Source organism: Staurois parvus, unplaced genomic scaffold (genome assembly GCF_062004578.1).
Source record: "Staurois parvus isolate SC_StPar_1 unplaced genomic scaffold, SC_StPar_1.0 ptg000387l, whole genome shotgun sequence".
In the NCBI taxonomy this organism is placed as follows: Eukaryota; Metazoa; Chordata; class Amphibia; order Anura; family Ranidae; genus Staurois; species Staurois parvus.
This window is the reverse complement of record NW_028318183.1, coordinates 8,172,627-8,184,771: the sequence shown is the minus strand read 5'-3', so window position 1 is coordinate 8,184,771 and position 12,145 is coordinate 8,172,627. Positions and strand designations below refer to the sequence as shown.

The 12,145-nt window shown below is 40.6% G+C and overlaps 1 protein-coding gene across 1 annotated transcript in view; it reads left to right on the top strand.

The window, feature by feature from the left end:
- FLT3 (fms related receptor tyrosine kinase 3) overlaps nt 1-9,914 on the top strand; it is a 121,086-nt gene extending 111,172 nt beyond the window's left edge. Inside the window, 7 exon segments of the mRNA XM_089685776.1 lie at nt 2,583-2,704; nt 3,909-4,031; nt 7,352-7,463; nt 7,546-7,645; nt 7,732-7,837; nt 9,799-9,828; nt 9,831-9,914. Of these exon segments, the coding sequence (XP_089541902.1) occupies nt 2,583-2,704; nt 3,909-4,031; nt 7,352-7,463; nt 7,546-7,645; nt 7,732-7,837; nt 9,799-9,828; nt 9,831-9,914 (677 nt within the window).
- Nucleotides 9,915-12,145: the final 2,231 nt, after the last annotated feature.

Sequence of the window (12,145 nt, the reverse complement as noted above, 5' to 3'; positions counted from 1 at the left end):
AACTGTTGGTTAACTGTCTGTGGGTCTATAAAAAAAAATTAAAAAAACCCAACAAAAAGGACCAATGGGCCATCCAAAGTAATTGTTATGCACAAATTAGACAAATGGGTAATAAGTTTTTTCTATACAGATATTTCTTGTGTATTTATACTGGTCACAGAAATGTGGATATATCCTTAAAGAAAATAAGAGACCTACATTAAGGCTAAGTTCACACAAGTGCAGATCCTGCGGCCCTTGTTTGCACGGCAGCCCATTCATTTGAATACTGGAGATTTAAGAAAAGGAAAAGAACACAACTACTCTACTCTTGACAAGGAGATTCTGTGCTGTAACCTTACTGACTTTGGTCAAGAGACCTGATTTTATGTGATGTTTTATTTTCTTCAGTGCAGTGTAGACTTCTTTATTTTATTCTGATCCTTGATGCCCCTGAATTACTGTTCTTTGGAGGTTAAAACTATAAAAACTAATGCCTAGGTTGGATTTGGCCCCATTTTGGGGCAATAAGAGTATAACATACATTTATTCATCAGTTAATAAAAAAAATACAATAAAATAATCTTTCAGATGTTTAATCACAAATACCCATCTGATTGAAATGTCATATATACGGTTAGCCTAATCATCACATGCTTTGATTTTTTCTTATCTGCTCAATGTGCGATTCAATCAAAATGATAATCCCTACAGTTGAATAGCCTTAACTTTCCCTTCTGATCTATTTAGACTCAATTTCAATCAGACTTGATCAAACTGAGCCGTTTGGCCAGTGCAATATTATTGATCATTTAGCATCAGTTGGCAGAACCGAGATACTTTGTTCATAAATATATTCATCAGATTATGAGATTACATGGTGGAAACAGAAATGTGATGAATAATTTATGATCATAAGTTATGACTGTATCTTAACTATCCAAATCTTCTTTCCTGTGTAGCGCTACCCCCGTAGGGGCCACCGCTAATATCTAGTTCTTTCCAAATAGTACAGAGGCTGCCTGCCCCCACAAGCACCAGTCCATGCACTCCAGCTCCAATAACTCAGCCTAGGGAATGTCTTTTTGAAATGTATTACTTAAAGAACTTTTAACAGGAGAGGGGTTAGGGCATAGTCTTAGTCCATAGTTACCTCTGACACATCCCAAAATCGCTCACAATCACTAGGGTGTCACAATTCAGGGTCAGTACCCAGGACAGCTGCATACCTTTCAGCTTCCTTCAGACACTTCCCAATAACCAGATCTCATAGGGTGAAGTTCCACTATCAGCTTCTCAAACAGATTGCTTCAGGTTCTTAGCTCTGCCACAGCTGAGACTGCAAAGAACAGCTACACAGTCCACAAGCTGCATCAAAGGGGCAGTAGCCCTAGAGGCTTTGGAAACCTCCCTGACAAGGAAATAACAATCTCTCCAAGGCAACAAACTATATATTAACTCCTGAGCAGGGGTGGACTGACAACTCATGGGGCCCCTGGGCAATAGGAAATCTTGGGGCCCCTGCGTCCTCGCCCACATTCAAGCCACACCCAAAAAAGCCTATGAAAGGTGCCAGAGGCATCTCATGGGGCCCCCTACTGACCGGGCAGTGCTCGAGTGCCTAAATTGTCAGTCTGCCCCTGCTCCTGAGCCACCTTCTTGACACTCCCCTCCAGGGTTTGGATAGGGCATGATAAATATTCAGGCTGGTCATTTGACTCTCCTAGTCCTATATTAAGGAAACTTCTTCCAGAAGCAGGGGGAAGCAGTCAAACTATCAGTCTGTGAAACCCTGAAGAGACCAGAGCAAATAACTACAGCTCCCTTAACTACAAAAGAAGCCAAAAACAAAATTTGTTTAGCATCCTAGGCTAGGAGGGTGCTACACTTGGTATTGATTTTGCTAGGAAATGTGACCATGTCTTGCAAATGCTTAATTGAATCTTCAACCAACTACTTTTCATAAGTCCTGTGCTATTTCCTTTTGAATATATGCTATTCATGCATTCTAACATGCGCCAATACCCTCAGAGTGCTGTATATGTATGCTATATTAGTTGAGATCTTCTTTACTGACCTACCTTAATTTATGACTTATTCCACCTTTCTTAACCTTAGTTTACTCCGAGCTGCTCCTCTCATTTGAGTTGGTTCTATCGCATTGGCGTGACTTACATTCTGGATTTCACCCCAGGTTTTTCCTGTGACGCAGCTTGCGATGCACCTGCCCATCTGCTTTTTTTTGGCCCATTCTTTTGGCTCTGATCTTTGGCCCATCTGTGATTTTGTCTTACCCAATTTGTCTCCTGTTAAGAGAAGGTTACATATTTCTAGCTATGGTAATCTGTCATGTGAGATCTTGTGGCACCCACATATGAAGATCCTAATAATGTTTCTAGGAAAGGAGTCTACTGTAAAGGTCTGAAATAGAAGTTATTGTGTCTGAGCAATGACCTGACTCTTGCAGTCATCTTATGTGACAAACAGTGATGGGTAAAATAAAATTAGAACATTGCATGATGTGTACACTCGAGAGCTTTTAAAACCTCCTCTTTACAATGACAGCTTAAAAAGAGTAATAAAAGTTTTGTCTTCTTGTAAAGAAATGAAGTACCAAAACACCAGGAAGTATGATGAGGAGGACCTAAACATTCTCACGCTGGAAGATCTGCTGTCCTTCTCCTATCAAGTGGCAAAGGGAATGGAGTTCCTTGAATCAAAAATGGTGAGTTTGTTGCTATAAATAGATGGGATTGTTCTTGAACTTTCAAACCTTTGAACTGGTATGACCCAGTCACCACCCCAGTCACTGTTTTTATAGCACAGCTAAAAATGGACATGTCTGATTACTGTGGGATAATTAGAAACTCTAGAGAAACGGGAGGGGTGACAGGAGCTGTGATGGCTTGGAGAAATGATGTCACCCTTTCATGTTTATAATTAGGTTTTCTACTTGTTCTGCCTCCATTTACATGGAAACTTCCTCTGTTCAGATGCTGTAGGTTACTTTTCATAAACAATGTGCACAAATTAACACAGCTGTATTTTTAATCGTAGCTGCCTCAGGCACTGCACGTAATTGGGCAAAAGATATACGCCAGTCAGTATGGCAGATTTATTTTGGTAATATGCACAGCCTACCCAATTAGGGTTTCTTATTAGCAATGCTTGAGTACAATTAGGCAGCTCCACTGTGCAAAACCTTGTAGTCATTAGTGACCACTGACTTGGCGTTCAGTGAACACCTGATTCTGAGCCTCTGGTTTTACAGGTAAATCATTCGGAACTATCTAATGAAAACCAAAATAATGGTGCCCTATATCCAAAGGGTAAAGGCAGGGGAAGTGTAAACAGATAAGCACAACAGGCTTGTTCAAGTCCAGTAAAAGTTTAGAAGACAAAGCAAATGATTGTCAGGGGCTCAAGGCTCCCCCTTCAATAGGGCTTGGAAGCAGGCTGTAATAGGGGACCAGATATATAAATGTAAGGCAATGCAACTTATAATGACAACAGTGTAATCTCCAACTGACTTTTTATCAAGAATAATAAATGCTTACTGGACTTGAACTAACCTATGGCATTCTCATCTTTTTACACTTTGTTTGGTCTTTCCAGAGGATCCTCAGGGATATCCCACATATCAGTGAGCTGTCTCCCTGTGCTCTTCGCTTTTGGATCCAGAACTTCCAACACCTGTTTACATAACATATGTTTTTTATATATCTATATATATATATATTGATAAAACATATGGTGTTAATAGTACACATTGATTTACAAGAGGTCATAGACCCAGGCAGAGGCTCTCTTTCAGTCTTTACAAATCTGAACCCCAAAAATGACTAAAAAAAAAATAGTTTAGATTTTGCTATATTCATGTTACCCATTATATGTAATGACAACTGATAATTCTGTTTTTTTTTTATTAGTGCATACACAGAGACCTAGCAGCCAGAAATATACTCATAACTGGTGGGAAGATAGCCAAGATATGTGACTTTGGACTTGCCAGAGATGTAGAAAATGACTCAAATTATGTGGTTAAAGGCAATGTAAGTCTAATGGTTGTCTCTTCTCGCTTTTTGTGTTGTTACATTGTGGCAGTGAAAGTGGATTGTCAGGACCACAAGAATAAAATATTTATTTTCCTCAATAAACCATGGCACAACGTTTGCCATCAAAACCCCTTTCACAATTGGCAATTCCCTCAGTCATAATTCATGCACAACAAATTAAACTGAACTTCACGTAAACAGCTAAATACGCCACTGAAATACATACACTTACCGGCCACTTTATTAGGTACACCTTGCTAGTACCAGGTCGGACCTCCTTTTGCCTTCAGAACTGCCTTAATTCTTCCTGACATAGATTCAACAAGGTGTTAGAAACACTCTTCAGAGATTTTGGTCCATATTGACATGAATTAGTGTTGCCTTTCTATCATCTCAAACCAGTCTGCACATTCTCCTCTGACCTTGGACATCAAAAAGGCATTTTCATCCACACAACTGCCGTGTACCGGATATTTTCTTTTTTTGGACCATTCTCTGTAAACCCTAAAGATGGCTGTGCTTGAAAATCCCAGTAGATCAGCAGTTTTTGAAATACTCAGACCAGCCTTTCTAGCACCAACAACCATGCCAAGTTCAAAATCACCCAAATCCCCTTTCTTCTCTATTCTGATGCTCAGTTTGAACTTCAGCATGTCGTCTTTACTATGTCTAGATATCTAAATGCATTGAGTTGCTGCCATGTGATTGGCTGATTAGCAATTTGTGTTAGTGGCCAGTGAGTGTATATAGGTGCTGTATTTCATGGAATTGTTTTCTTTATCAAAATGTACTCTAAATTTTTGACTTGTCAAAATAGTCACCTTTTGCAGATATAAAAACAATATAAGAGGGTGCCAAACCATATATCCATTAGCAAGGCAACTGAACCTTTAAAGTGCAAACAACATTACAAAATATACAAAATAAAACAAAGATCGGCTCTGGCCCTTTAAACTGTGAAACATAAATGGTGAATTAATGAGAACTAAAATACACACAATATAAATATGCATAAACTTGATACTGTATGTGCAAATGAAAAAAGTCCAAATGTGCAACTAAATATTTCCAATCACCATGTCCAAATCACAGTGTTCAGTGGCATTAATCTTCTTTAAGTGCCACAAAGGTGCTCCACCACGTGCAAATGTGTTACACACTCACCAGACCAATGCGGCCGCCAAAGCAGCCTGCAAGCGTTCAAACAACTAAATCCAGACCATGGAGAGACTTATACCAATCTTTTGCCTAGGATTCACTAATGGTTCTCATTCACCAGAGATAAACAAATAAAAAAAAAACAGAAGGGGGCCACCTCCAGGTACGTGGAACGCTCGCCGGCTCTGTGGATATGAGTGGTGGTGAGGGATTGAACATGATATTGGCGCCATCTATAGGCCTTAGGGGAACATGATGTTATCTTTCTCACTAGCTCAAGATGGCAATTTGATATTTGTAGTGATTGATTCCTCTTCTCCATATATGAGAACAATTTTTACTGCTCATATGCAGCTAGGTACCAGTTAGAGATATAAATTCCAGGGGTCCACATGATGCAGAGACAAGATCAAGGTGGGGTCTCTGACAACCTGTCATTATCGATGTGAAATCTGCCCATGCATTGCTTACCCCAAGGCCTTTTTGAAAATGTGAATATTTTATGTCTTTAAAGCTGAAGTCTAGGTATGATCTTTATTGTCTGCTTACATTGATCCAGCTTGCATCTCTCATACCAGAGGGATCACTGTGGAAGGTGACAATCATTGTAGTAGTCGCCACTACTACAGCAAGAGCTTCTGTCTTCTGGGTCCTGTGTCAAGGGACTTTTGTATTTGCATAGTGACCAATGGGGATCACTTGCTCAACACTACTGGCACTTTTACGTTTTCAATGAATGCGAGACATTCTTTGATTGGACGATTTGGAGATGGTGATGTCACCTCTCTGCCTCACCACCTCGTGCAATCAGAGAATGCCTTGTATTCATTAACAAAAGGCCTAAGGGTCTGGATTTTTGGGGGGGTATCCCCAAGCCATTTAAAAAAAGAAATGTTGGCATGGTGTTCCCCTTAAAATCCATATGATAACCAAACAGCCTGGTATGGGGTTAGGGAGGATCCCCATGCTGTTTTTTTTTCTCAAATTTTAATTGCTGGTAATTCTTTAAATTCAGCTGTCAGCGAAGAACCCTGTTGACAGCTGATAAATCATCGGTTGTTAAGTACGCGGCGGCCTGCTTGCAGACCTGCTCCTTACCAAGCAGCTAAACTGGTAAACACCAGCACATAAAAGGAAAAAACGCCTAAAAAAACCCACTAATATTGGGCGTTTTTTATACAGTGTTTTTCCAGTGTTTTTTTTCAGCTGCTAGCGTGCATGGAGCCTGAACATGAATGTGAGGACACTCTTCCCTTTGCAGTTACTCCTTAAAACAGTCCCTTCAGCAATAGGACATAAAGTGGACAGCACTGGGACACCATCAGCAATGTCCCAGGCCAGGCAAGCCTTAATATTAGTGCACCAGAGGTTGACAGCAGCAACAGTCAAGTCACTAGAATCCTTCTCTCAGGTCTGTACTCAGTGTCCTTGGGTGTTTGGATGTCTCCCTCCAGACTCGGGCAGACTAGAGCTTCCAGACTGGATGCTTGGTGTAACCCCTCTTCTAGCTCTCAAAGAATTAGCAGCTGAATAGGCCCCCCAGCTATGCACAGCTGGTACCTCAGCTGGTACCTCAATGAGACTAGCAGAATCTTCAGCTGGACTGTCCAGAAGGACAGCAGCTATTCAGGCTGAGATCTTCTCCTCCTGGACAAGACAGGGCAGCTCCAGGCTTCAGACTATTTATGCTCACTCCTACCCACCATCTGGGCACTCTCCCCCAGGGATTGGCTGAGACAACATAAATATTCATATATTGATTTGCTTCATTCAACCCACTACTTTCTAGAATTATCCAGAAGGCAGGGGAAAGCAGTCAAACCCACAACCAGTGAACCTCAAAGCAGACTGGTGAAATCACAAGCAGCTCCACTGATTACAGAAGAGCTACAGAATGAAATTGACCTAATCTAGCACCTGTCTAGGAGGATTCTACAAGTGTATAAATTTGCATGAATTTTACATTTGTTTATTTGTGGTTTTATATGGTTTCAGAAAGTGTGCATGAAATCTCCCCAACAGGAAACCTGACAGAGGCTCTAACTCATCCCTGCTCTATACAAAATGAACTGAAATGTTTTGACTGGAGTTTGGCTTTAACCTAACCCATTCATCAGACCAATGTAACTCAGGTTATATCAATGTTTTTGTTCCACCAGGCTCGCCTACCAGTTAAATGGATGTCTCCTGAGAGCATTTTCGATGGAATTTATACCATTAAGAGTGATGTTTGGTCATATGGCATATTGCTTTGGGAGATATTCTCACTTGGTATGACAATTATTCAGAGATAATTCTAGGTTATACCATCCTTGTGTTCCACTCTTAAGTTTCATATTTCCATCTTCAATAGGGGTAAATCCATATCCAGGCATGCCAGTCAATGCAAACTTTTACAAGCTCCTACAAAGTGGATTTAAAATGGACCAGCCATACTATGCTACAGATGAAATGTGAGTGAATAATGCTTATCACCCTGAGGCCTTTTGCTATCAACATCTGTTTTCTTGAGATATTCATTTTAAACATTTCCTTGCAGATATTTCCTGATGCAGTCCTGCTGGGCTTTCAATCCTAAGAAGCGACCATCATTTATAGAACTGGTTTCTTTTTTGGGATATCAAATTTCTAACACCCAATCTGTGGTATGTCACATTTTCACAGAAGTGTAGTATCTGCCGTTATCTGTGGTTGGTGATGGTCATCACCACCTTTGCTTTATTTTCTTTTCTACTTATGAAGGTTATTGATTTTAGAATAGGTAAAGGGTTCCCTTGCTAGTTAATCTGTTCTTTTCATAATTTGTCCCTACTTTTTCTTACGTTTTGAGTTGCTGAATCACAAAGTATTGTACAGACTACCTGCACTTCCACAGGATAAACAGTATAGGCTTGTAAACTGTAAAGGCAGATAGTAGTATAAAGATACACATGACTAGAACACACTATGAACTCCAAACTTTTAATTAATATTAAGACTTTAATTATTGGAACTAGAAAGGTTAACTGTCCCTTTAAAAGACATGGGGGGGTGGATTTACTTTTCAAAATCTGGTGCAGCTCTGCATAGAAACTAACCAGCTTCCAGGGGCACTAGATTTTGAGTGCTTCATTTTTAGTAAATCTCCCCATAAGCTCTTTTATTGATTCCTGGAATACCAAGCAACTTTGCGATATATTATTTTGTTGTCTTCAATTAGTATGCCTATGCTGCAATGCATTTATGTAATTATTGAGCATCACAAGCTGCTGGAAGCAAACAATCTTTCCATACATGTAGTGCTACCCTTGTGAGGGCCGCAGTGTTGTGAGTACCCCTAAGCCTTTCTCTGCACAGCAAGGCAACAGGTATTTCTCACACAGACTTGCATCCAAAAGACAGTGACCAGTCCATGGGCTTGGTTTTGTTGTTTTATTTGGGAGAAATCAACTTGGATAGGCTAATAGGGATTATGGGATGTCCAGGTGGCTTGAATCAATGAAAGGGGGGACACTTCCTTCCTATGTACAAAGGCAGATCCTGGACTGTTCTTTTCTTGAAAGCCATCGGTGCTTGCGGATCAGTAGCAACAACCCTTTATGGACAAGGAACTGGCAGCCCTTCAAAATCAGCTTAACTTCTCATAATTACATGCAGGGATATTCTCTCTCCCCCTGTAGAGCTGCTCCGAACGCCACAGCCTGCAAACACTACCAGAACTCCTGGCTTCTCGGAAAATCTCTCTGGACAAGGATAAAGGATTGAGTCCAGCGCTATCCTTAGAAAGCTTGCTACATATGGCAGTCTTTCCCCTTTTAGATCCCAGAGAGTGCTGCTGTGCTCATTCTGTCCTCTTTGCTCCTTGCTGCTCCAGGTCTCGATCCCTCACTGCTGAATGTATCCTCCTGAGCTAGCCTGAGCTCAGCCAGGAGACCAGCCCCCCCCCCCCCTAGACCTAGGAGACCCCTGCTCAGCACTCCATTTTCCACCAGGCTCATCCATCAGCCTGACTCTCCCATATTTATGGGCCAGTCCACCACTCTATCAGGGCCTCCAAACCTAGGATTAGCCTGACTCCCATGCAGAATATGCAGATTAGGTCTCCACCCCTTCCTGCTTACTGATTCTTAGAAGGTTCTATGGTCCTCCAGAGTCAGAAGGAGGCGATAGAGCCACAACCTGTTAAGTCATCCAGCTGACCTGCAATAACCCGACCTCATTCACAGACTAACACAGTTGCCATGAGTGATACACAATGATTTTACCTACTATACACTACACTATTCTAGTAGCGTACTAGAGGGTGCTACATACAATAAGCTAAGTCCTACTCATTTCCCCATGCACAGTATACTTGCACATTATGGCAAAGTTACCTCCTCCAGTTATGAAAGATCTGTGTTGATTCAGTGCCCATATCTTTTTTTCTTCTGCCATTGGGCAACTACTGATGTAACTTCTACACATGCAGGATGGAGCTACATTATCCCGCCACCCAGCTTACCACTCCTGCTACCACACAGTGTAATAAAAAAAAAGTAGGCACAACCTAGTGAGTTGAGCATAGCAGACTTACTAGCTATCCAGTCCTTTTTTAATTTATATTTCTTCTTTTTTTTGGATGTAGCTTTATCAAAACATGAAGAACATCACTGACACAGTTTGTGACAAGATAACAGCCAGCGAAAAGAACATGGATCCTCATTCTATGCTCACACCTCTTATATAACTTATAGCAAATGAGAACATTCATTACCGTTTTGTTTTTAACAAATTTTTCATTAAAGGGACACTATCAATTTTATATTTGTTTTCATTGTTCATTTCTCATGGATTGTTAATTTATTTTTTGGCACTGATAAATGAAAAACTAAGAACACATTCACCAGGATCTAAATCATATACATTTTTCTCTTTGTAACAGATGGTTGGATATGAAAAAACAACAACTATGGGGAATATGAAATTGAACAGCTTTTTTTTCTTAACTGGGTGATAGTGTCCCTTTAACTGAATATTGAAATCAGAAGATATGACATGATGATTTATTTTTTATAAGGATGTTGATAAAATTACACATTGAGATTGCAATAGGAAGCACAGAGCTTGCAGTTTCATTGTTCCAGAAGGGCATCCTAGACATTCCTCAAGTACGGTTACTTCTTTCTAAAAAAAAAAAAGGAGTAATGCAATGGTGTGCACATTATGCAGTAGCAAAGACAACTTGTTTCCTGTGTTTGAGGACCTCTAGAGTTTTCTTTAACTTGGCAGAGTCTGATAAACTTGGACTGGCAGAATATTTGTGATAATAGTAATCAGAGATTGGTGGAAAAGTAACAGACTGATGATTTTTCTTGCTTGATTTGCATGGCTGTATTGATAGGGCTGATGCATGTTAAAAGTGCACTTATTCCTGTGGCCATCCATAATTCATGGTCAAGAAATGACTAGAGCTTGGTTAGCCTCAGCAGTGTCTTGTAGTGGTTAATTTACTATAGCTGGAGAGTGCAAAATCTGGTGCAACGAAACCAATCAGCTTCTAGGTTTTTTTGTGAAAGCTTAATTTAACAAGCTGAATTTAGAAACTAACATGCACAGCTGCACCAGATTGCGTACTCTCCTGTTTTAGTAAATCAACCCCATAGTATCTTTGACTTATGGCTAATGGTGTAAATATGGGCAGCCCAGTGGCTAAATGGTTAGCACTTTTGTTTAGCAACACCAGGGTCGTTGGTTCAAATTCCAACCATGGCACTACCTGCTTGGAGTCTGAATGTTCTCCCTATGTTTGTTTCCTCAAAGTACTCCGATTTTCTCCCACACTGCAAAGACATGCTGATAGGTTAATTGGCACCTATCTAAATTTGCCCTGGTATGTGTATGTATGAATGAGTTAGGGACCTTAGATTGTATGCTCCTTCGGGGTTAGGGACTGACATACCTGTAATAAATAATAGACATGTGACTCCCAGAAATATTTGTCTATGTACAGGTGTGGGGGAACAATGTGTGGGCTGTTCCAAACTGGGGTTCTGCTATATGGTGGTTTCCCAGTCCAAGAGTAGTTAAATTAATGGATAGGCACTATTACAGATATTTGGAGAATGTACTTTTTATCAAAGTACATTTGAGTTCTTTTGTAACACTGAAGTCTGTCCCACAGTGTCCATGTTAGGACATCCCTCCTGCATAACCTTCTTTTTATAAGTCTTTGTTTTGACTTCCATCACCTCTGTTTTAGGAGGGTTTTGTCTGTTACCAGTAGTAAAACAAACTTTCTCGCCCATGTTTTGAGTCCACTAGCACCCTGATCTTCACTAATATCCTCCTTAAAAAAGTATTGGAACTTAACTGTGTGATTGTCCCAGTAGTAACAGCTGACAGACAGGTTAGGTAGATGTGAAACAGGAAGAGCTGGAATTGAGGAAAACCTGCTGGAATTACTGGAGTGAACAAATTTAGCCTTAACAAATGCTACAAGCTGGGAGCAGAAGAGGCCGCAAGGTGTATTTGGAGTAGCAAGCAGGATACAGTAGAAACACTTGCATTTAGTCCTCATGCACTCTAGAGATCAGGGTGCTTCTGGACTCAAAATGTGGGTGAGAAAGTTTGTTCTACTACTGGTAACAGACAGAACCCTCCCAAGACAGAGGTGATGGAAGTCAAAACAAAGACTAATAAAAAGAAGATTATGCAGGAGGGATGTCCTAAGATGGAGACTGTGGGATGGTCTTTGCAACTTGAACAGTGAGGCCGGACACAGGAAAGACATCACCAAGTGCAACTGGAAGACAGATGCTTGACGCAGGAAAGACATGATCAGGCGCGGTTGAAACACAGAAACTGGGTACAGAAAAAACACCACCAATGCAAATGGAACAGAGAGGCTTGATACAGGAAAGATACCACCAAGTGCAACTAGAACACAGAGACTGGATACAGGAAAGACACCACCAAGTGCAACTAGAACATAG